This window comes from Mus musculus, chromosome 19 (assembly GCF_000001635.26).
Source record: "Mus musculus strain C57BL/6J chromosome 19, GRCm38.p6 C57BL/6J".
NCBI classification, from domain to species: Eukaryota; Metazoa; Chordata; class Mammalia; order Rodentia; family Muridae; genus Mus; species Mus musculus.
Window position 1 is genome coordinate 24455532 of NC_000085.6, and position 25671 is coordinate 24481202.

The window sequence follows — 25671 nt, forward strand, 5'->3', positions numbered from 1 at the left end:
GCCAATAAATCACAAATCAGTTACTAATCACTGACTATTAAAATTTCGACAGAGCATTTGACATGTGCTTGGCTCTGTGTAGGTTTGAGACATGCCAGGGGCTGAATGAGTCAATGAACCAGAGACTGAATTGAAGAAATCAAGGCCAAAAGGAGGCAGAACTGGAAAGTGTGGAGATGAGGGAGGTGACAGAGATCCAGAGTTTGCAGCCCCAAAGAGCTACAGGATGCCAGAGCAGGTTACAAAGGCTGTCAGTGGGGCAGGAAGGGGCCTGACCTTGGAAGGACGATCTTGACCTTCAGGGTGGGTCAAGCTGAGCGAGTGGTCAGTTGCTGACCTTGTATGTGGCCTTGGGGGGCAGCCACATACTTCACACATAAAGTATATCTGTTTAAAAAAAAACCTTCTCTTAAGAGCAGAAAAGATATAATGGAAGACCAGCTTTAGAGTGCAGTTGGAAACTTCTGTGGTAGTGTTGAGGTGAAACTCCAAAGTTCTGAATCCATCTGAGGACACAAAGGAAGAAAGCCCATGATGGGTGGGCAGTGGGAACAGCTCTGCCTCTGGGCTCTGTCTGTTTGGGGCTGGGAAGCATGGGTTCAAGTCGGACGTCTGTAGGATTTCAAGCTTTACTGACTACTGAAGGCTGTAGGGTTCCCGAGAGAGAATCTTTCTCTCTGCCCAGAGGTAACTCTTACCACTGCCCAATCTGGCAGATGAGAGTGGAGGAGGGACTCGGCTTAGGCTAAGGCAGCACATCTGTGTTTCTTTAGAACCTCTACAACATGTCAGGTCCTGCGGAGGCAGGGCTAAGCTGGAATCACAGACTGTAGAAAGACAGACAGAGCCCTATGTCCTTGCAGCAGGGCTATGTCAAACCATTCTTCCTAGCTAGCTGCTGGGTTGGGAGGGCCTTGGGTCTATAATGCGTGCATCACTCTTCAGAGTTCTTTGTAAGCCTCTCACGCTTACAGTCAAACCCCCTTTAACTTGAGACAGAGACAGACTCTCCACGCGCTAGAACAATCCTGGCATCAGCTCCACCTCCACCTGTAACTCCATTTATAAAACAGGACAAAGTATGCTAGCTGGGTGGCTGAGACAGTCTGTGCAGCCACATTGCCAGCTTTAATAATGGCACCGCCCCGCTCCCAACCCCCAAGCTGCATGGCTCAGCCAAACAGCTCCATTTCTGTGCCACAGCATCGTCATCTGAGAGTCAGAAACAGAGCTGTGCCCTGTGCCAGCATTGGGAGGAGTGCCCAACATCCACAGACCAGATGCGTCACTGGCAAGTAGCACCTGTTCTGTACATTCAGTGTTATTGCTAGTTGTGGGCCACTCTTGTGTGGAGAATGAGCAGAGGGCAAGAGTGATCCAATCACTGCTCCTAAGTCCCCAGAACACATGAGGCTCTGTACAGCATGCTACCATGCTCTGCCCAGCCACCCTCTCTGCTACACAGCCCACTCAGGGCAAAGAGCTTATATATAGATGGCTCTCTGGCTTCCTAGGCTTCCTGTCAACAACATTCCTAAGAGCTCACTCTTTTACAGCATGGCAGGTTCTTAGCGGACTCTTGCCTTGAGCCTCCAGTGTGTTTGCGTTCCTTGAAGCAGCCTCTCAATGACCTGGTGAGCCAATCTTGAGTGCTTCTCTCTTCTGAGGACTTCCCAGCAGAACACATCACTTCCTTTGCTAAGATCACCCTCCCCAGGTCAACACTCCCCACCCCCAACTCACCTAGATAGGTGCTAGGTTCACCCTAGACTGCAGTCACTCTCAGATCTACCAATAATGACAGTTACAGGCAATAGCACTCTTGTATGGTGTGGATTAACTCATGGAATCCCTTCAATAACCCAAAGTTATAGCTCACTGCTTGGTTACAGGGAACACAGAAGCAACTGAGAGGCTAAATGACTTTTCAAAGATCACAATGTTAGTGCCAACGTGGTCAATGCAGTGGTTCAAAGTTCTCCTGCTTATCAGTCTGCTAGTCCTGCCATGGACCACCCCATTTTTCTCCTTAAGCCTCCTGCATGATAACTGCATCCTGCTCCTGCTTCACAGAGGAATGATGGTCCTTTTGTTTACTATCCTGCCTTCATGTGGCCTCGGGGACCACACCCATTCTTTTTGGTCCATGGTCTCTGTTCTCATGGCTAGGTATGCTTTGCTGGCTCTTTCATGGTAGCTATGGTGAGTTCCACTTTCAAAGTCTTATATACTGAAGGCTTGGCCTCCTGATGGTGGATCCAAGCACTGAGAGGTGATTGGATCCTGGGGACTCGGAGATAATCAGCAGATGAGTCCCTTGATGGTTTCATGATATGATGGCATCATTGGGAGGTGATGGGAGGTATGAGGTGGAGTGTGGTTGGAAGGAAGGAGGTCCCTGGGGCATGACTTTGAAGTGTATCTTGTCCTAGCTTTCTGGCCAACATGAAATCAGCTGCTTTGCTCTAGCATGTGCTTGTCAGGCCCGCAACAATGGAGCAAGCAGGCCAATCCTGAAATTTCTGAAAATAAGCCTTTTTAGTTGTCTAGTTCGGGTAACTTCGTCACTGTGACACAAAAGTGGCCAACATACTCCCTAACACACATCTGTTTGAGTCTTCTCCCATTGGACATGCTTTTTTCCCATAGCCTTGAGCCTCTTCCTCTCATAGGGCTCTTCAACCAGAAGACATAAGAATTTAACTCTAGGAACCCTTACTCCATGTTCCCTTTCTGCTTGCTGATCCTGCTTCCAAGCTCCAGACTTGTCTCACTCTCCTTACATTTAAGGTCAAAATCATCAAAGGACTAATGGATAGTCTTTGTCACCCTCCCAGACTTACTGACAAGAAAGCCTCAAGCTGCATTCCCATGGCCATGGCAGGGATACAAGTAGGCTCGTTTGCTCTTCTCATTCAGGATCTTCCCTGCGTTCTCTGGGGTACTGGCGCTCAGAGTAGCCTGCAAGCTCTCAAATTTGGATTGACTCCTTAAACAATTGGTCCTCTTCTACTAAGGGTCCAAACTCCATTGGTTACCAGTCACACCAATGCTGTCCTTTGCCTACCCTAATATTACCCAGGTGTTTCTCATCTGCTCCTTATGGGAGGAGAGTTGACATTCTCAGTTACTGAGGTACTGATGCTTAAGTCTGAGGAGTTCTAGAGGCAAGCAAGCTTTATCAGCATCTTAGACCCTTGCCATAAGCTTTCCATCCTCTATGGAGGGGCGACTTCAGAGAAGATACAGCAAGGACTACTTATGTTCAACCCACCCTCGAGTTCTCAGAACATTTCTCATCTTTCTCATGTCTTTGGCAAGTTCTCTCTCTCTTCCTCCCCTCCCTCTCTATTTTTCTCTAATACTCAATGCTCTTCAGTCTTCCAGTAGTCTCTCTTCCCCTCCCCTCCCCTAACCACTCTCTGCATAATCCCCACTAGCAATGGGTTCAACTGTAATCTATAGGAAATGACCCTCAGATACTCCTGAACCCACACCCTTTTCAGAGCTCAGGCTGTATAGACATAGCTGCTTGCAGGGTTCCTATTTGTCTTACAGGTGTGATAAATTAATTGAACTCCATCCCAGCTAGCCATATCCTATCCTGCTACAGACACCCAAGCCAAAAGCCCTCAGAACTCGTCTTTAACACAGCACTTGATCAATCAACTTTTCCCAACCCATCGTTGTAATATTCTTTAACCTAAACTTTCTCTGCATTTTCCTGCTACCCTCTGGATTAAAAACCACATCATTTCTTCCATGGATGATTTCCTTAGACTCCTAACTAGTCTACCTGTCTGGGACAGCTACTACTAAAAGGGACTTTTCTGTAATGCAAAATGTACCCCATCTTTCTCTCAACTCCTGGAGTGGCTTCCTATTGATTTTGCGAAGATCTCAAAAATTTTTAGCACAGGAAATAACCTCTAATGACTCTACAGGCATGTATTTACAAGCTCCAAGCAAAGCGATCTTTAACTGGAAAGCTGTTTCTGGATTTTTGCTCTTGTCTCCAATGAGAATCAGTCTACCCTGACTCAATCCATGTCTTTCACGTGGCCTACTGCAGTATATAGCAGGGATAACGTTGTAATCTTACTATAGAGCCATGGCAACTCCTACAGTTTGGAAGAAAGGAAGAACTTAGCCATGAGCCTCAGGCTCTAACTGACAATTTGAAGTATCTTCACCCACATCAAGCATCATTTTTATTTCCTTAAAGGAACTGACAGGGACAAATGTGTTCTGTGATTTTAAACTCTAGGTCATCCTTACATTGGCTATTGATTTATAGAGTCTCCTTTCCATGCTTTCTGGACACCCTAAGGTAACAGCTTTCTCTTCCATTCAGTTCTACCCCGTCACTCATTTCAGATCAAATCCCACATCAGGTATGTTTGCCAAGGGTTTCCCCCTTAACCTGCATGATGTGGGTTCCCGTCACATGCTGCTGGTGGTTTCCTTTGTTAGACAAAAGCTAAATTTGATGTTGTTCTCCTCTTGAGCCATATTTAATAAACCACGGTAAGACCTATTTCATGATTCTTTACTTATTTTTTTCTAGGAATCTTACATTTTCTGGGATCTTATTAAGATTTTATACTGAGTTGCTTTCCATGTATAATGTAAGCTTTATTCTTTTGCATACAGATACTCAGGTTTCCTGCTGCAAATTGCTGAATACATTATTTCTCCCCTAGAGTGAACTTCCAGCATCTTAGCTGAGGACCAGCTGACCTGGGTTTGTTTCTGGAGTCTTATTCCATCGCATAGGTCTCTGTGTCTGTTGTTATGTCAGTGCCATACTGCTTCAACTACTGTTGTATGCAATACACTTTGAAGTCAGAAAGTGAGATGACTCCATTTTTTAAAAATTGCTTTGTATATCTGAGATCCTTAAGATTTTTAGGATACTCTAATTTCTATAAAATTCCATTGGAATTTGGAGAAGGGCTGGATTGAGTTTGAAGATCACTTTGGGCGATACAGACATCTAAGTCATATTGACTTTTCTAAGATGTGAACATGAGACAAATTTCCATTCATTTATACAGTCATTAGTTTCTCTTATCAATGTTTTGTAGTTTCCAGTAGTTTTTGTATTTTTACCTCCTTGGTAAATGTATTACATTCCACTCAAATGTCTTTTCAAATAAAACTTATGGGAAGATTGGCTCTCTCACATATAATTTTTTTCCCCTCTCTGAGGCAACTTCTTGCTAGGTTGCTCCAACCTAGGCACCCAGGGATGGTCTTACATGAAAAATCTTCATTTCAAGCCACTGGGTTTTAAGGTTACAGGCACGCACCACCCTGTCTGGCATCACATGTCATTTTAGCCAGCTTGCCTTCAACTCCTGTGCCCTACAGCCCTACAACAGTGGTCCTCAGCCAGTACCTCAGGACCCTCTGGGGGCCGAACCATCCTTTCATGAGGCCACATTGACATTACAATTCATAACAGCAAAATGTTATGAATAACAAAATATATGAGTAACAAAAATAATTTTATGGTTGGGGTTGCAGTGTTAAGAGGCTGAGAACCACTGCCCTAAAGAGACTTCCCCTTGAAACATCACAAGCCGATTAGGCATAGCACATCTTTAAGCCTTACACAAAAATCTCATACTCCTCTGTACTGCTGGCTCGCTGGGGTTTCCACCTCGTCTGGTCTCCTTTAATCTTTTTCTTTTTTCTCACTCAATTCAGTGAGCTAGGAATTAATCTAGATTCTTGCCTTTCGGAATGCCCTCCCTTACATCCTGGGAACCTTCAAAGCCACTTTTCCTCTTTATTTTGGCCGCTGTCCTCAGCCTAGGTATCAACATGTCTTGGCTAGACAAATGTAGCAGCCCTAACTGGTCCACCCCGAACTCCCCCACCCTCCATCTCCGCAACCATTCTTTGTGTGACAAAAATGATAAAAACAAAACAAAACAAAACAAAACAAACAAAACAACTGGCTTAGACTTGTCCCTTCTGTGAATCCCATAATGCCTTCCTCCCACTGTAATAAAATTCACCCTCCTTTCCTTGTTCCCTAAGCCCTTATCCAGTCACTGTTACCACGTTACTATCTCTGCAGCTCCACCCGATACTCCTCTATGCCTTAGCCTGCAAAGCTTAATTGAACTGCTCCAATAAGCCATCCTGTCCTTGTTCTGGGTGTGCATGTGCCATCTTCTTCTGCCTCTGACATCCCCCCTTAGCCACTCTTCCCAAAGCAGGAAGAGTGCTTCAGTATGGTTCAAGTTTGCAGCCTCTGCTATTTCCTTCCTAACATTTGGAACTAGGAGTGATTTTATCATCTTTCTGTTGCAATCCCCCCTCACTACAATGTTAGTCAAGGGCTTAATGTGTACATTATACACTAAAGTTCTTCACTAAATGTAATGGCTGGCCCATAGTACATGCTTGGGAAATATTTATCAGGTTGACAGCTTATAACTTTACCAGAAATTCGTCCCAATTATCACTCCCCAAAGCTTCGTTAATTAGTTAATTAGACTTTCTAAACTTAAAAAAAAATCCTTCCTTACAAAAGGAGACCAGAATTAATAAAGAAACCATCATACTTTGCGTGAGTTTAATTCAGATATGAGCGTTAACACATTTTTTATCTTCAAATGTCCACATTGGCTATTATGCGCTACCACACAGGGCACTAAAGTCATTGTGGATGAAAAGCCATTTATTTAAAATTTCATGGTAGTAATATACCCCCAGTAGACACCGGTTTAATGTAGAAAATACTTAAATAAGACTAGTTTCTTACAGCCCATCTGTCTATTTAGTCCAAACCTGTTTCCTGCCACTGCTAATCTTCCTTGTTCAGCACCTGAGAAAGTGCAGCCCAAGGCCTTTTCAGTGCTAAGGCAGCATTGTGCGCAGTGATCTTCAGCACACGCAGGCATCTAGAAGATAATCTGGACCGCATGCTTTTTGCACATTTTATCTCTTAATCTCTTTGTGTATCTTAATTTGCAAGTAATTAAATCCAAGTTAGAGGAAAAGTATGCCACGGAGACAGGAAATAGTTACAAGAACATCTGATTATGCCATATGCATGCCTCTTACTTTGTGGGATAAAATGGTTTAGCAATTTCCTAACAGAATAACAATGATCGTATTTGAAAAAAAAAAATATGGAGAATGCAGAAATACAGAGAAATGAAAACATTAAAAAACACACAGACAAAAACCCTAATCCAAAATATCCTTACATTTTAAAACAAACATCTTGATTCTTGCTTTATTGCCCATTTTTTATATCCATAAACCTAGAAAATGTAGGCTGAATACAGTGCCACATGCATGCCTTTAATGTAGGCTGGATACAGTGCATGCCACATGCATGCCTTTAATCCCAGTGTGCGTCTGAGACCAGGCTGGTTTACATATCAAGATTCAGGCCAGCAAAGGTCATATATAGAGAGAGCCCGTTTCAAAACAAACAAACAAACAAACAAACAAACAAACAAATAAAAAAAAAACCAAAAAGAAACAAAAAACAAAATCCAAGCAAGCAAGTGCATGATGTGTGTACCACCCGGGGGGGGGGGGGTTGGGGGAGCAGGAGTTGGAGGGGGAGAGGGGGTGGAGCGTGTGGGGCCAGAGCAAGGGGGAAAAAGGGAAGGGGAAAAAGAAAAAAAGAGGAAGAAATACAGACATGATGTCATAACGTACATTATGTCACTTTCATTGCATGTCACTAGATATGCTAACTCTAATGTCAAAACACTCATCTTTCTGAAATGTCTTAATGACTTTCCTGTAGGTGGAGGAAAATATCTAGTATCTTACCTATTATCTAGAAAACCTGAGATCTCAGCTTGCCCTAGCCATGGAAGATGAAGGACATTGACTTTAAACCTTTTAAGCTCACAGGACAGATATTAAACCTGCCATTAGTTTACTGTCCCCTGTTCCCACCTCAGTCCCCAGCCTCTCACCACTGAATGGCAAAAGTGTAATGATCACGGATCTCCCAGAACAATCCCTAGCTTCGAATCTCTGGTCACTCTGGTTTAAAAAGAGACCTCAGAGCAGCGTTTCCCCCATATCCATGATTAAAAATCCCAGTTTGGATCAATGGAAAAAAGCCTATCCCAGATCCATTTGAAAAAAACTAAAATCTGAAATACAGACTATTTTCAGAGAACATTTGGTTTATTTTTCCAGTGACAAAATAACTCTAAACACAACTGCCAAAAAAAAAATCACTCCAAGCTAAGAAATATTTTAAGAACAAACAGAATTGAATCAAATTCTCATAGCAGTCATTTTATATTGGCAAGGCCAATGAGGTGGGATTTAAATCAGAATGGCCCCAGAGGCTCATATATTTGAATGTTTGATCTGAAAATGGTGGAACTGTTTGGGAAGGATTAGGACGTGTGGTCTTGTTGGCGGAGGCGTGTCACTGGGGGAGGGCTTTAAGGTTTCAAAAGCCCACACCATTCCCTTCTACTTGTGGGTAAGAATGTAAGCTCTCAGCTACCATTGCAGACCCACATCTGCCTGCCTACTGATCATGATGGTTACAGACTCACCATCTGCAACTGTAAGCCCCAAGAAAGTCTTTCTTCTATCAGCTGCCTTGGCCATGACTAAGCCAGACAAAACTCGTGGTTTTGTCTTGTACCTGTGGTTTTCAGATTTTAAGTTCGTTTAGATGTCTATCAAAACAGCTTACGTTAAAGACAGAAATCTCAAGCCTCCCCAGAGAGACAGTGACTGTTGGGCAATAATGATATAGTACACACCCACAGAAGAAAATAACATTCAGTTATTAAAATGACACAGAAGAATATCTAAAACATCAATTATACATGTAATACAGAAGGAATAAAACCCTTATCATCCCTTAATCATCTTTGGAGACACCCTCTAGGACACACCTAGCCAGGGGTCTTCTCAAGCCAATCAAGTTGGCAAACGAGGTTAACAAATACAGTACATTACAAGGGAAAGAAGCAACGAACAGAGACAAGTATATAAGAATGAGATGGATCACATCGGTTCAATAGTCTCAACATTAGTGATGTGCCTTTATCGCCAGCTCTGCTTTAGTGTTACTGGGAGATCAGCATGACTTGACTCTGCAACGTTCAGCTGTTAGACCAATCCCTTGTCTATTTCGAGCACTGGACCATTTGCTGCTTTGACGATTCCATGGGCTATCCTGAGGAGGCCATTCTACAGCCACAGCTGCTTGCCAGGGACATACAACTTGAGCTCAATCATGCAACAACTTTTTAGTGATGATTGGTTCAAACAGTCACGTTGGATGCTTTCCCATCACAAGGCTTGCCACACTCTAGCGCTCATTTTATCCTGGTGTGGGCTACTGGAGACCACTTCATGGTGGTCAAATAGAGAACCTATCCTTGACATAAACACAATACTCCATTTGCATGAGGGGCTGTCCATCATTGGCACCTTTGCCACTGGCTTTGGGTTGTTTGGCTCAACACTCTGAGTCAGCCAGGAGACATCCTCCTGTGTTGCCCTTGGCTGCAGCACCAGGCCCATTAGCTTCTCCCAGGGGTCATTTTTCCTCCCCTATTTTTGAGCTTTAACATTAGGAGAAAGGGTTGAACTGGTACTGGTGTGGCAAAAGTGGCAGCTGAGCAGAAACAGCAGTGAAAGTGGCTATAGCCACCATTCGAGTGGCAGCCTAAGATGAGAACCTATGGGTCTCCATCACTGGGAGAGCTTCGCCTTACCTGCTCATGATTTCTGTTAGGTTGAGCAAAGAAAGCTCTCCAGGCTGATCTACTACTGCTGATGGGTAGCAGTAGGAGGCTAGGTCTGTGTGAAGATCACGTAAGTGTGTTTAATCACAGAGGGTCTGAAATCCTGGCAAGGCAGGAAGAGTCATTCATTACATTTCTAGTTTTTAAATAAAAGCATAGGTTTACATCCACAGGGTATGTCATTGCTTTTAGCCTATTTATTTTTTTGTACTTTTAACTTTATGCACACTATTTAAGTAAATAGCATATCAAAGTTTGCTCAAAAGTGAATGTGATTTAAGCACCTCTTTTAAACTTATAAACAGTAATGAATTATGTTCAAAGTAAAGCCAATTTCTACACTACAAAAAACATGAATAATGAGGGACTAAGCTGGCAGATTTCTCAAATACTTGATGATCTATGTGGAACCCCGGGCCGCTAGACTGATCTCGTCCCTAGACTATGCATTGTGTGTTTGGCTGAAAGGTTTCCTAACACTAACACGCCCACCAGAGTGCAAAACCTGTCTAGACACATACACTGCAGCTCCATGAGCATCTGCCATCACCAACAAGCATGCACCATGCTCTCCACAGCTGAGGATCAGCGGAAGGGAAAGAGTCAATAAGGGTCCCTTCCTTCAGGAAGTGTGCCACAAGGATAAGGGTATTCCCCTCATATATACATACATATTCTTCTATTTCATACTTCCACCTGCTTGTCCCTAGTTTGCACAATACTTTTATGTTTTCCCCCCTTTCTAATCCCTATGATATTGTGAGGTAGAAACTACTCTAGTTTAATAGGTGAGACGACAAGAACATATGATTTATTTGCCAAAAATGACAAAGCTGGGAAATAGGAAAGCGAGTGAGGTTTGACCAGTCTGTAGGGGCTGAGCTCTTTTAATCCTCACAGACCACACACAGATACCCCACACATGGTCACAACCAGGCACATGCATGCTGACACACAGACACCACACAAACTCACACACACATATAGACACCCTCATACACACTCACACACACACATAGACACCCTCATACACACTCACAAAAGACACCCCATGCACACCCCCCACATATATGCTCGAATATAGACACCTCATGCAAACTCACACATGTTCACACACAGATACCTCTTAGTCATAATCACATAGACTCATAGACACAACTACATACATACACACAGTTAAACACACATACCATAAACACATTCACATACTAAATTACACACGCTCACAGACACACATACATCAAGCAGACATACCATGCACACACACACACACACACACACACACACACACACACACCACTCACACAAAGGCAGACAGACAACAAAACATCAAAGTAAGGGTTCAAGCAATAGGCAGTTCAGAAATTCAGAAAGAACCCAGCGGAAGAGTCAGGAGACACTTCGAAGAGCAAGCAGGCAGTGCTTGACAGTGTCTGAAAGGTCACAATGCAGCCTCAGGACCGAGATCAATACTTCCAGAAGGCGTTCTTCCTTCTGGGGTATGAACATGGCCCCGCTGTCCCTAAGTCATCTGCAAAGGACCAGAACAAACTGACAAATGCTCCAGATGAAATCTAGTGACGTTTTATGATTGACATTTTATGATTAGAACTGAGCAGTTCTAGGTGAGAAAAATAACCCAACTCTCCCACTCTTCAGCCATAATTTTAAAAGGAATAATAACAACTAAAACAGAAAATCTCTGTCACTAAGTGAAATCTAAGCGGACCATGAACTACTTTAAAAATTCACAGCACTCACCAAAGAAGAGCATATCTCTAGGCTAAGAAAGTGGGCCAAACTTACAGAAATAATTATGCCACGGGTATGAAACTAAGTTTCCATTTATAAGTAGAAAAGAAGTCATGAAGAAAAAAAAATGACAAGGGAATAAAATGAGCCAGACAAGACATGAGGAAATGAATCATAAGCTTTTAGCTCTAATGGCTGGCTCAGGATTGCAGTAAAAACACTAATTTATAGATTTATTTTTCATTACAAAATGCCACCGTGGGGGAGGGGAGAAAACTGTCAGTTGATTTTTTTTCCCCATGTATTTTTCTGAAACTACAATCATATATAATGTAAGGGAATATTTACTGTAAATTGCTTAGTAATAACTCAACAAGAAAGGAAGAGGGAGCTAATTACCCCACGTTTCAGATGCTCTCTGGCCTGGAGAATTCAAGCCTTTGTTCAGACAGAGTTTCCTATGTCTGTGTTTCCTCCATCTGAACGTCTTCTTTCTTCTGTCTGTTTTTCCTCTGTCTTTCCCCACTTGACTTTTCCCCATCTGACTTTCCCCCATCGTCTGATTCTGGTTCTTTTCCTCCCTGCTTCTCTAATCAGGTTCCCTCCCACCCCCAGCGCTCCACTGAAGTGACCCCATGTCACTGAGTCTCTGAGCTCAGTGATCTTCTCTCACCCTACTTGCGAGACCTTCTGCAGTGGGCAGGATCGCCAACCATGCCTATTTCTTCCCATGGCTTCCAGGGCCCAGCACTTCCTTGGTTTCTTACTTCCCTCATGGCTCCTTCTCTTTCCCTCTCTTCCTGACCTTCCAGTGTCATGGTGTACCCCCAAGGTTTAGTTAGATTCTCTTTACTGCTGCCTAACCCTTTCGCAGACTTGTTTAATCTCAACTTTAAATGTACCCACAAAGCAGATAACTCCTGTGTGTTTGCAAGGTCCTCTTTCCAGAACTTCGGACTCGGTTATCTAACTTGTTTGACCCTCACCCCAAATCAGATGTTTAATAAACATCACCCCCTTTAAAAACACATCCAAACTGCGGATATCAGTTGTGTGCATTTTCACAGCCCTAGCTGTAAGCCCACTCCACACTCCACTCACAAATTTATTCCCAAGTCTTAGCTGATGGCAGTTCCAATGCTTTCTGTTGCTCAGGCTCAAATCCACAGAACCGCTCTTGAGTTCTCTCCCCCTTGCGCCTGTCCACCTTAAACCTGCCAGCAAAATCTGTTGGCTCTACCTTTAAAAATACATCTAGAATTGAACGGCTACCCCTCTGCCCTCAACCTTGTCCAGGTCACCGTGATCTCATACCTGGACTGCTGGAAAGCCTCCTAATTAACTCCATTTCTACCCTGCCCTTTTCCCTAAATCAATTCTCAACTTTTCAATCATGTTCTTTACAAAACCCTAAAACCGATCATGAGACTTCTGTGCTTTACTCCTGTGATGGTGCCCACTTTCACTCAAAGCACTTCTATTCCTGCTTCCTAGACCGCCTTATAAGGGGTAAGGCAAGTTACCCCTTACATATATGTACACACATAATTCTCCTCTCCACCCTGTTAGAATATAAGCAGAACGTGTGTCCTGCTGACCAGGAGTCTCTGCTTTTCACATTAATATATCCTAAGAGACATTAATATATTCTATGGACCAGTGGGAGCCTCATAATAGGGTTTCACATAAAAATGGCTTAATGAATGAACTTCTGATCTCTTAGGAAGCTATTAAGAGCTCAGCCATGTGACTAGACTCCTTCCACTAAGACTCTTACTGCATTCCTCACTTAAAGGCACAGTGTTCCCGAGTAAGTGCTTAATAACTAGCTTTCCAGTCACTTTCGGTCACAGTTAATGGGAAGAAAAAGAATCTCACCACAAATATCACAAAATCAAAACCAAACCAACCAAACAAACAGAAAAAATTATCATTTATCCATGTACTCACTGATTCATCCACTTTGAAAACACTTGGGTAAGTAACTTGCTATGCTCAGGTCTTAGGGACTAAAGTAAAAGACTTTGTTCCTACTTTTGCATGAGGAAAGAGGCAAAGAAGCACACGAGTAGAATTCAGTCCACTGTGCTTTTGACAAGAAGTCCTGTCTATGAAAACAATCCGCAGAGAGGCCCGGGAAGAACCAGGGACCATCAGGACCCCTGTGCCCCTTTAGGTAAGTTTTTAAGGAGTTTGTTAAGGGACCAGTTGTGGTGGAGAAGAAGAAGAAGAAGGAAGAGGAGGAGGAGGAGGAGGAGGAGGAGGAGGAGGAGGAAGAGTCTTGTTAGGCTATCAGAAAGCACAGGCAGATGTGCGAGCAGGATCTACGGGTGACTGTGTAGGCAGTCCTGGAATGCAGAAGCTGTGTGGAGGAGGACAGGCTGTCTCTCACGCTTTTTGCTTTGATTTAATCTTAGAATTAAGTGGTAGTCAGTCATTAGAGGGGCATACTCTAGCTGACTCCACTCTGTAGTAAGCAGTGTGGTAAAGGAAGCCCTGAGAAGCGTACAAGATTTTTAACTCAGGTTGCAAGAGTTTTTTGTTGTTGTTTGTTTGTTTGTTTTTTTCCCAAATGGCAAGATGGAATTGTAATTCTTGACCCCAAGTCACCTGGTTCTTAATGCTAGTGTCATTATTTACCATCCCCTCCTTCAGTGGATTCAAAGTAGACAACATCAAGAGAGTAACTTGCAGTGATTCTTAAACACAGCCTGACTTTACATTTTGGAGGAAGAAAAACGAAGAATACCTACATGTTCAAGAAAGCCACACTGTCTCTCTACTAACAGGAGGGTCCAGTGTGACAGCTCCAGACATTTAACAATGCCAAAGAGAAATAAATAAATAAATAAATAAATAAATAAATAAAATTTAAAAAAAAAAACCTGCTCCTTCGGTGAGAGCTCATAGAACTCGAGGAAGGGACAGACACTGACCCTGAATAGCGACTTGTCACACGAGTTTTCAGTGATTGTACACAGCAACACTGAAATCTTTCTTTGTCCTTTAAGCCAGGGGGAGGAAGAATGGTTACCTCAAACAACCATCTTGCTTTGCTGGGGCACAAAAGCTCTTTCTCCACTCTTGTCTTTCACTGCTGCCTGGTTAGCTAAGCCCTAGATGGTAGTCAGGCCAGGGAAAGCAGAGTGCCCTGTCTCACTACTGCAGATGAGTGAGGATGGGCATTGGGGGTTCTAGTTTGAACCACACTTAGAGTTTTTTCATGAGTTAATGTCCATATTACTACGAGAATTTATTCTTTAAGTTCAACATGGGCAAATTAAAACTCAGGAACAAAAGGAGTGTGGTATGAATAGCTACCACATACATTATAGCTGCCTTTCCCCCCTTTTTTGTTTGTTTGTTTGTTTGTTTGTTTGTTTGTTTGTTTGTTTGAGTCAGGGTTTTCTGTGTGGTCCTGGCTGTCCTGTAGATCAGGCTGGTCTCGAACTCAGAGAGATCTGTGCTGCTTGAGTGCTGGAATTAAATGTGTACAAAATAGCTTTAAAAAAAATGGTGGAGGAGTAAGGAGAGAAGCCTCAGATTGGTTCTTGCCTTTGCTTCCTCAGAACAGTAAAGATAAAAACAATCCAATCAATTTAAATGTAACATAACAAAATCTATGAAATATATATTCAACAGAGCAGCAAATCTTGTATTTATTTAAACAAAACAATAAAAAACTAAGAGGGGGGGCTGGTGAGATGGCTCAGTGGGTAAGAGCACCCGACTGCTCTTCCGAAGGTCCAGAGTTCAAATCCCAGCAACCACATGGTGGCTCACAACCATCCGTAACAAGATCTGACTCCCTCTTCTGGTGTGTCTGAAGACAGCTACAGTGTACTTACATATAATAATAAATAAATCTTTAAAAAAAAAAAAGCTAAGAGGGAGGGTTGGATAGCTCTTATTCTTTCAGATAGCAAATAAGTTTAAAATACAAAGCTTTGGGATGACGTCCTTACGTACAGCTTAGTATTTTACTTCTGATGGGGTAATCCTCCTGATAGTCTCCTGTAACACAATAACGACAATGAACTCTGTCATTCTAAATAAATGTATCATTTGACCTAAGGAGAAGTGGCAGCACTAACACAGTTAGTAAGTGCCCTAGCTTGCTGGGGAACAGGGTCTTCTCAAACAAATTATCAGGGAAAAAACAAACAAACAAACAAAAAGGAACCAAATTCTAAGGGAAATATTAAAAATGGGACGTGAGAAAACAAACCTCTCTCTCTCTCTCTCTCTCTCTCTCTCTCTCTCTCTCTCTGTGTGTGTGTGTGTGTGTGTGTGTGTGTGTGTCAGAGGCCATACTGAATGCTGCATTGAGATCTTCCTTCTAGATGTAAATAATATAAATATTAATACTCATTTTTATTATTGTTGACAAAATTTTATGTTATTAGATGATTCCCTACCAAGGAAGGTAAAGGGTCTTGTGAGAATTGTCAGCTGAAAATCGTGGCTGCCAGGCACTGATAGCCTTATTTCACTGAAGAAACTACCCAAGGTTTTTAAATTCCAGAGGAAAAAGCAGCCCCCATGAGAGAGGGAGCATTGCCAGTGAGCTGGACATGAATCCAGGGGAAGTTACAGAGGGAAATAACTGCTCAGAAGCACACAGTAACGCCAGCTGTCAATGCAATGTTCCTTCATTGTCCAGCACTGTTGCTAGGGCCATGTATCCACTGACCACAGTAACCTGGCTTTGCGGTTTCTTCATGATGACTGCAACCAACTGCGCAACTTCCAGCTTGGGATTCCCGGCAAGTGTCCCCACCATGCTGCCTCTGTTTCCTCATTTAGAAAACAAGGGCCAGCATAGCATTCATCCCAGGTAAACAGTAAAATGATCACCCTGAAAACTAGCTCCTAAAATACGCTGGTTACACGGAAAGCGCTTCATTACATTTTATATAACGCTTCAATTATCCAGATAAAAAAAATTACTTAGGTGTCAACAAACTGCATCTTGGCTGTCAGGAGCAGGATGACACAGATGTATATCAAGTAAGTGAAATTCAGGTGGAAGCTTGCCTTTCGGGCTGCTCTTCTAGCTCAATAAAATCATCTGTGAAAAAATACAGTCCAAAGTACCCCAAAGATCAGGTTCTCCACATCCTTTGGTATGGCAGATTATCAGGTTAGACCCTGAAAAGGTGGGGCAGTCCATTACTTTCTACTCTCTTCTCTGACCATCCTCAATGCCTCTGAGTCTACTGCACTTTCCAAGGAATGATTGTGTCACAGTCCACTTTAACTAGTACCTACTTAGCTGACTCCCAAACGTAGTCAATTCAACTCACTTCTTTGTGTTCATTTAAATGAAATCCAGTGTGGCCTGGTTAGCCTTCCCTTCATTCTTCAGCCCCCCCTTTTACACGTTCTCAGGTCACTAAGCATCTCATTCACTGCTGACCCCACTCTCACATAACCTGCACACACGCACACACACACACACACACACACACACACACACACACACACAGAGTCTTCCTCCACACCTCTGCACCCCTAAACTACTCCAAAAGCAAATCAACAGCTACAGGGGTCCTTGCTCAGTCTCTTCCTAAGTTCAGACTCCATTTTCCTATCAACCGTCTCACGTGGTCTCTTGAGGTGGGTTATGTACCAGTTTGACCTAGTCATTGTGAATGACCGAAAGGCAATCTGACGCAGGTCCTTGTGCAGGGCAAGCACTTGTAAGTACACTTAAAGGCCCCAGCATCCAGTAACCTTGGGTTTGTTTGGAAACCTTGTGATTTCTTTCATTCGTAATTTTTAAACAGCCACAATAAAAGAAAATATACTGCAGAACTTTATTAGATATGACAAAATGGACTTTTCACTAAGTGCTGTTAATTGCTTTAGGCCAATGTTTAAGAACTGGCAATACTAGTGTCTTAAAAATGTGTTTTGGAAGAAAATGTCCTCGTGAGCTAAGAAGGAATGGCTGAATTTACTATGGTGATGAAAATTATCCATACAGACTCTTAGAGCCTTAGCTTATTTCAGATTTACCATCCATTGACAAGCAGCAGCTTAGAACATAAAGGCATTCATGCCTTGTAGAAATAACCTGGCAAAGGACATAGATAAGCGCAAATACTGGGCATTTAAAAATCAGGAAGTAGAGGCTGGAGAGATAGCTCAAAGGCTAAGAGCACTGGCTGCTCTTCCCAAGGACCTGAGTTCGATTCCCAGCAACCACACAGAAGCTCACAACCGGCTGTAAGTCCAGTTACAGAGGATCGGGTCTGAGGCCCTCTTCTGGCCTCCCTGGGTACCAGGCAGGCACATGGTGCACAGATATACATGCAGGCCACCACACACACATACATACATACATACATACATACATACATACATACAAAGAGCTAGTGAGGATGGAACAAGAAGACAGGGCAGGAGGCAAGGGCTTCTTTTCTCCTTCAGAGCCCCCTGAGCTGGAACCAATATTTAGGTACACTCATAAAAATAATAATAGGAAACAAACAACTCGAAGAGCCTCACCCTGAACAAAGCATCAGATAGCAGCCGGGAGCAAGTATGCTGAGCACCAGCAGGAGAGAAGCCCAAGAAGGATACAATAGCCTGGATATTCCTGGCAGCAGAGATTGAAACCAGGAGTTAGATTCCAGGAGATAAAATCAGTAAGACGTGGTGAGTGATTAAACACAGGGTACAAGAAACGAAGAGAGCAGAGTCCCTGCATCTCCATACACAGATATGCAGGAAAATGCAGAGCACCACATCTTGTAGAGGGCACACCAAACTGTCAGTGGATGTTACCTGTAGAAAGAGTTTTACATAGTGAATGTCAGATCTTTCTGGTTTTAAATATATACACATAGACAGTACTTAAGTATTTAGTAATCCATTTATACACAGTTTTCAGTAGAAATTCATGTGGATTAAAAAGGGGGATGAGGAGGGTTGGTTCAAAGGGTAAGTTTAGGTTCCTGGTACCAATACTAACCACCTGAGTTCCATCCTTGGAACCAACACTGTGAAAGGAGACAATCAACTCACACAAACTGTTTTCTGGCCTCCATGTGTACACAACACACTCGCACGCGTGCGCACATACACACAAATTTTAAATGTGTAAACATGTAAGAATATATCTCTAAGAATTATCAAGTAGTCTAGTATCTGCAGCAGGAGGGAGGTAAGTACTGAGAGGACTGAAGTAACTTTAGGGTACAACCAGACCAACAAAGACCTTACAGGGCTGCCTAAACTATAAGAACTATAAAAGATATAGTTTTTGAGTATGAAAATGAAAAAAATATCAAGTTTATACTGTAATAAAATCATTGTTGAGCAGTGGTGAAGATCAAGCCAAAAGAGAGGCGAGACACAGGGGAGTTGGAGCAGGATCTAAAAACTGACAGAAACTGACAGAGCTCGGGGGTTATGTGTATTTAATTGGAAGACATCAGATGTGCCAATGGTATCTAGTTTAGGAAATGAGGCAAGGATGCCATCGACCTGCAGGAACACATTAAGTATGGAGGGAGATTTTGTTGTGAGGCTATTAAAAGTTCCCCTGGAAGCAGGTCAAGGTACCTGAAAGGAAACTGGGTATGTAGGTTTAAACTGAAACAATCAGGATGGAAGCACAAGTAGACAGACTATTACCCCAAAATGTTAAACACAGACACAATCTTACCCTTGATGTCATTTCACAGAAACCTGATGCAACTGTCAAGAGTTGACCAGTTCCATTTATTCTCAGAGTTCTAAAAATTCCACATCATTATTAAAGTCTGTAGGTGGCAACTTTAAAAAGTTAAGTTGGAATTTTTGTCAGGTCTTTCTCAAAGTATTGTTTTGAACCTTTTTCTTTTGGTCTGTTATTCATTCAATCTGTCTTACCTTTCTAGGACAGATGAAGTATTGTAAAGAAGTATAGTATAAAAAGCATTTGTTGTTTATCTTAATTGTAAAAGAAAAAGCAGCCCATACTTCTACCTGTAAGAAAACCTAAGTGCCGGGGTGGTGGTGGCTCACGCCTTTAATCCCAGCACTTGGGAGGTAGAGGCAGGTGGATTTCTGAGTCCGAGGCCAGCCTGGTCTACAGAATGATTTCCAGGACAGCCAGGGCTATACAGAGAAACCCTGTCTCGGAAACTTCCCCACCCCCACCCCCTGGCAAAAAAAAAAAGAGAGAAAACCTAAGTGATGATTTATGGATGTGACTGTCCACTGATCATCATCGGTCTTTAATTAACTGACATTTCCAATGCTGTTAATATAACTCCAACTACAGAGATGTATCACGCTGTTAGAAACCCAAGTCAGAGGTACCTTTATCTAGCCACGCCCTAGCTTGGTGGGAAATGGGAAGTACCTGTTGGCAAGGAAACAACTGCTTCCTTCCTGAGCAAGGGAAAAAGATGAAGGTGACAGATGGGCAGAGCAAAAAAAGCAGCCACGAGCTGCTCTGGCTTCTCATTGGCAAGAATTTTAAGAATGGAGACGTGACTGGATAGCTTCAAGTCTATCAAGGATTGAGAGAGTATCGTCTGTCTGGGTATTCTCCAACACTCAACGGTGCTTCTCACACATTTACATTTCACAAGTGTTAAATCTGAGATGGCAGCAAGAGCCTTGCCTTCACCTGTCTCCATGTGAGCTAAGACTACAAGGCACCGTCCCCCTGCTTGTTTAGGACTATACCCAAAAGAATGCACTTTCTGGTTAAAAATGTTTTCACAAAGAAACTTGTCATTTCTGTACTTGTATTAGTGTGATTTACCAGAGTTACTATGAAAAGTGTTAGAAAATGTCCGTAAATATTTACTTTATATACTGAATTTTAAAACATTTGCTGCAAGTGCTATTTCTCCTTTTGTCGTTTTTCCCTCCCATCCACCTTTCTGCCTAGGACATTAAATACCAAGGGCTCCTGGGTAAACTAGACAACCAATGGACTGATATGACTAACATTCTTTTTAAAGCTGTAAGTAGGTAAATTCTTCAGTAGATGTAAAATAGCAACCATTGAAAACACCAAAAATTAGTGTGCCATGAACTATGGAATTTTAAAACATCAGTTTACTAAACTGAAATTCAACATTTATATTTTCATCAGAACTTAATAATCCCATAAATAAATAGAGCTCTCAATTATTTAAAAAATCAAGGGATAACATATGTATTTAGACATATTAGCAGCGTAAAATGTATGCTTCAACACACTTATTGATAAAAAGTCCGAAAATATTACTACACTGAATTCAAGGGCATCCCCAGGAACCTGACATAGAAATTCTCTAGAATAACATTTCAGGAATTTCCAAAAAGAGGGAAGAGTCAAATAGGAAACGGCTTTAACGTAATCGACAAAGTTCAGTGCTTGCTCTAACTTGATTTTTTTCTTTCTTTTTTTTTTTGTTTGTTTTTGTTTTTTTGTCTCTCCATTGGGGGAGGGGGATTCAAGATGAGTGAGTCACTTTGAGGAAAGTTCATCTACTGGAATAAAGGGGGAGGCTGCTTGGGCGGGCGACACAGGAGAGTCGGTGGTAGTGCTGACTTTCGCTGGTGAGTTACAGGAAGATCCGGCACTGCTGCTGTTTCCATCCAGGGTATCGGAAGATACGCACACACCGGGGTCTGACAGCTGTGCAACGTCAGAAGACAGCATGTTGGTGATGCCCTGGAAAAATCTCTTTGGCTGATAATCAGTTTCCATTTCACATTTTCTTTTCAATGGTCCAAGAACACTTGGTCTAATGCAGTTGATGGGACTCTGGCTTCTCCGGGTGGTAAATCGGGTGGTTGGGCTGGGAATGGGACTTGGAGGCAGTCCGTTGCTACTCACAAAACTTTGCAAGGACGGTGAGAAACACTGCTTCCCAATTCCCCGGGTCGGGGACGGTGCCGGAGACACCGGAATGAAATCGATGCGCTTCGGGGAGGCGGATTTCTCCACGTCGTTGTCACTCAGGCTGAAACTTTCCTCCCAGGAGTGGCTTATCTGCATTGCGGTCTGCACCTCGCGCTCGTGAACGGTCTCTCGGTTGATCAGGTCCATGCCCTCCTCCTGTTTGATCTGGTGCAGGCGGCTGCTGTGCATTCGGACCGGCGAGGCCGGGAGCAGCAGGCCGTGGCGGCTCGGGAACGTCGTGCTGTTCCGTCTGGCGCTGGGCGCCTCGGCCTGGAACACCGGCGACGAGTCGCTGAGGCCGTGGATCAGGGGGGCGCTGTTAGACCTCCGCAGGCCCCCGCCGCCAGGGCCGCCGCCCTCCGCCGGGCTCGCGCCCGCGGGCAACTCCAGGTCCAGCTCCATCTTCTCCTGAGCCATGGCGCGGCCGGGAGGCGGGGGCGGTGCTCAGTCAGGGCCCTGGGACTCCCATTCCCCGCGGCCCAAGGCCGCCGCCGCCGCCGCCGCCTTCGAGAATCTGTCAGCGGGTTCGCGCCTCTGCGCAGGCGTGCCCCTTCGCGCAGGCGCCCTGGCACGCCCGTTCTCGCGGCGCCAGCTTAGTGCGTCATGGCTGCGGCGCCGCGGCGGGGGCAGGGGGCGAGCAGTGGTTGGGCGACTCCAGTGTTCGTTTCTTCCGCAAATAGTCACTGGGCGCGGGCTCGCGGGAAGGCAGGTTACGGAGGCCGGGGCATTGAGAAGTGTATGTGCTTATGAAGCAAGTGTGAGCTCAGAAAGATAGGCCCTTGGTGATGTGGGGCTTCATGATTGAGCTTGGCCCGGCCTGGTGGGCTTCCCAGAGGGAAGTCTGAAGGAGGCCACGGCGGCGCTTTGTAAAACTGGACTGGAAGCAGGGAGCCACTGCTACCCAGCTAGGTGACAGACAGGAACCAGGAGGACAGGGTTGTTAGCCTGATGGTGGACAAGAGCAAGTTCTGGGCTTTTTTTGAGAACAATGAACTCCCGGGCGTTCTCAAGGAAGCATATTAGGGTACAGGAGCAGCCTTTGGCTGAGGTCTGAGGAAGAAGACATGGGATTAGAACCTACAGGGAAAAGGCCAAAGAGGAGGTTGATTTACACTAGGACAGAATCGGGGAGGGCCAAGAGAGAATAGTAGACTTAAGGCGGTTGGGAGGAAGAAGCTTTGTGACATCTTTTTTAAAAAAGTTGTCATATTTCTGCCGTTAACCGTGCACATACTAATGTTCACTTGGTGTGGGAATCCAATGAAAGAAAAAAAAAAGACACATTCATAGATCAACAGATTTTTAGCTTATGTAATTAATACAAAACTTTGTATCTCATTAACAGGGAAGTTGTATGTGTTCATTTATTCAGTCAAGTCTCCTATTCGGGCATACCTACTTACTATGTACCAGGTACTGTGCTAGGAAATGGACTTGTGTGAGGACATTCAGTTTCTACTGGGTGGGAGTGGGGGATGAGAAAATAGGGGACTTTTGGTGGTATGGCTGGAGGTAGAAGTGGGACGGTGTGGTCAAGCACTACCTATATATAGCCCTTGAGGGGCAGTTGGGCAGAGTTCAGTTGTAAATGACAAATCCTGTGGACTGTGGGAGGTGGGGGCAGGGCCGAGTGTTCCAACCAATGCGAAGGGCCAACATACCCACCCGTCTGGGGAAGAACAAGGAAAGAAAAATCAAGAAGGAGACAGGTGACCTGAGAGGTCAACGGACTGAGCGCCCAGTCCTATGATTATAAGTCCCTGAGCAGTATTAGGCAGGGGAATAATAGGCTTGGGCTTTATCTGTTATGGTTTGAGATGGAGTCTCACTAAGTCATTGCTCAGGCTAATCTCAAACTTCTGGGCTCTAGTGATTCACCTCACTCCCAAAGGAAGTAGGGCTAAGGGCATATCGTGCCACACTCAGCATGGTTTTTGCTTTAAACACCATGGAATGAGCTGAAAGGGGGCCAGAGGCAAGAGTGGAGGCCAGAAGATAGAGTAGAAAGCTGCTACAGAGAGCAGAATACTGGGGTAGGGTTGTAACAGTAGGGAATGGGGAGAAGGGGATCCACTGATGTCATCTGGGATGAGATTTGCCAATAGGTTAAATTTCGGTGTTCAAAGAAATAGGGAGGCGGGGAGGAGATAAGGGATTTTTGGAGGGGAAGCTAAGAAAGGGGATAACATTTGAAATGTAAATAAAACATCTAATTAAAAAACAAAAAAAGAAATAGGTAATTTAGATGGTAATGTCAAATGAATAGGAAAGGTACATGGGGTGGAGGTTGAGTTTTCAGTTTTGGTAGGCTTGAGGAGTTATATATACAAATCTGGCCACTTTGAGCTAAGAGTTTTGTTTTGTTTTCGAGACAGGGTTTCTCTGTGTAGCCCTGGCTGTCCTGGAACTCTCTCTGTAGACCAGGCTGGCCTCGAACTCAGAAATCCGCCTGCCTCTGCCTCCCGAGTGCTGGGATTAAAAGTGTGCGCCACTACGACCAGCTTTGTTTTTGTTTTAAGATACAAAGGTCAGTGACAGTCAGCTTTGCACAGCTTGTTAATGGTGGGAACCAAGACTTGAAGCTAAGTCTCCTGTTTCCCTGCCCATATATCTTTCCACTTGGTCTCAAACAGGTTTTAATTGAAGTTCTTACTAAGTATGGATCCTGAAGATAAAATAACGTTAAGTATTCATACCTGTTAAAGAACTAATTTACACGATGCCATATCCCATTAAATCCTTGCCCACAACAGCATCAGGGGTTAGCTATTATTCCTGATGCCAATTTGCAGGGAGAAGCAGGGATTTAGTAACACACATAGAGAGCTGGGCCTCAGTGAGTACAAGGCCTTTCTCTGCATGTGTTCTGCTGCCTTTAAGTGCAATGACACTTCAGCACTCAGAGAAATCATTTGCATAATGGCAGGATAAAGGCAGTGTATGAGGCAGGATTTGAAAGGCAGGTAGACTTTTAGTGGATGACACTTTATAGAGAAGTAGCTGGTGGCTGCAGCACGGTGAGCTTGACTAATAGATGAAGGACCTGGAGAAGAATAATGAGGAAAAGATGGAGTCTGAGGATGGACCTGCGAATATCTGGCAGAAGTATCCATATTTAACATGGGAGGCAGTAGGGGCTGCTCAGAGTCTGACAAAAAAAAAAAAAAAAAAAACGACACATTGAGAGCCATGCGTTAGGATCTGCACATCTTTCAAAGCAGGGGGAACCCACCAATGTTTTTAAGTATCTTTCACTCCCACTCACTTTCAGCACTTCAAAGTCACGCTTTCTACTTCCTGCAGTTTAATAAATACTGATCTGTAAGTTATATGTTACAAAATAGTATTGATATTATTAGTGAGGGAGTCGTCAAAAAAATCTCAAGAGGTTCAATTGCAAGTATATGTTAGAACAAAGGCCTAAACCCATTCAAATCAAGATCTCAATTTAAGAACATGCTGCTCTTAATAAATTTCACATGGACTGTGGGAGAAATTGATGGTTAACTCTGAGACAGATGCTCTGAAATCAAAGCTGGGGATAGCAAGAGGTGTATTTGGGAGACACTTTTCTACCCAGGATGAAAAGGGAGAAGTCACAAAAGACTAGACCAAGATTTAGGTCAGGTGTGGATATCTGCAAGAATAGTACATTAAAACAGCAGAGGGAGGGAGGAGAGAGAAAGAGATCCATAAAAAAGGAAGTGAAGACCTAGACTTTAAGATATCTGTAGAAGATTACTAATTATTGTTGCTAATAAGCTGGTCATAATTTACACATATCTAATGTCCAGGTATTGATGTTATTAAAGTACAGTGACTGTGATAATCCCACAAAATAAAACACCTATGCCATTTGTTTTTATGCCTGAATATACCAGTTAGAAGTTTCAACTTGTTTTCATTCCATGCCTTTACCCTACAGTACTCTACCAAACTTTCATGATAATCTTTTTTGAAAAATTGAATCTTTGCTTTCTTATTCTGAATTTTTGGATTTTGTCTTTTCTTTTCAAAAGGGCTAAGGTCATTCCAATGGCCCATGGTTTCTCTGATGAGTTTCTGCCTTACTGCTGACCTCTATAGCCCTCCCCATCCCAGACCTTCCAACCCCTAACCCAGAGTTCTCCTTGCCCTGCAGTGCATCTAGATACTGCCCAGAACTCTCTTGGATGAGTTCCTTAGTAAACATCCACACTGCTCTGTTCCTTTCACAATTACACAAGTTCCACTGGCTGAGACGTTCTCTCTGACATTCAAAAA

At 43.5% G+C, this 25671-nt stretch overlaps 2 protein-coding genes across 3 annotated transcripts in view; both read right to left on the minus strand.

Moving 5' to 3' along the window:
• Pip5k1b (phosphatidylinositol-4-phosphate 5-kinase, type 1 beta) overlaps nucleotides 1-25671 on the minus strand; it is a 261079-nt gene that overhangs the window by 160738 nt on the left and 74670 nt on the right. The gene's annotated exons all lie outside the window — the stretch shown is intronic.
• On the minus strand, nucleotides 20248-21943 carry Fam122a (family with sequence similarity 122, member A). Its single transcript, NM_026520.3, has one exon. The coding sequence runs from the start codon at nucleotides 21823-21825 to the stop codon at nucleotides 20971-20973; it is 855 nt and encodes a 284-aa protein (NP_080796.1). The 5' UTR covers nucleotides 21826-21943; the 3' UTR covers nucleotides 20248-20970.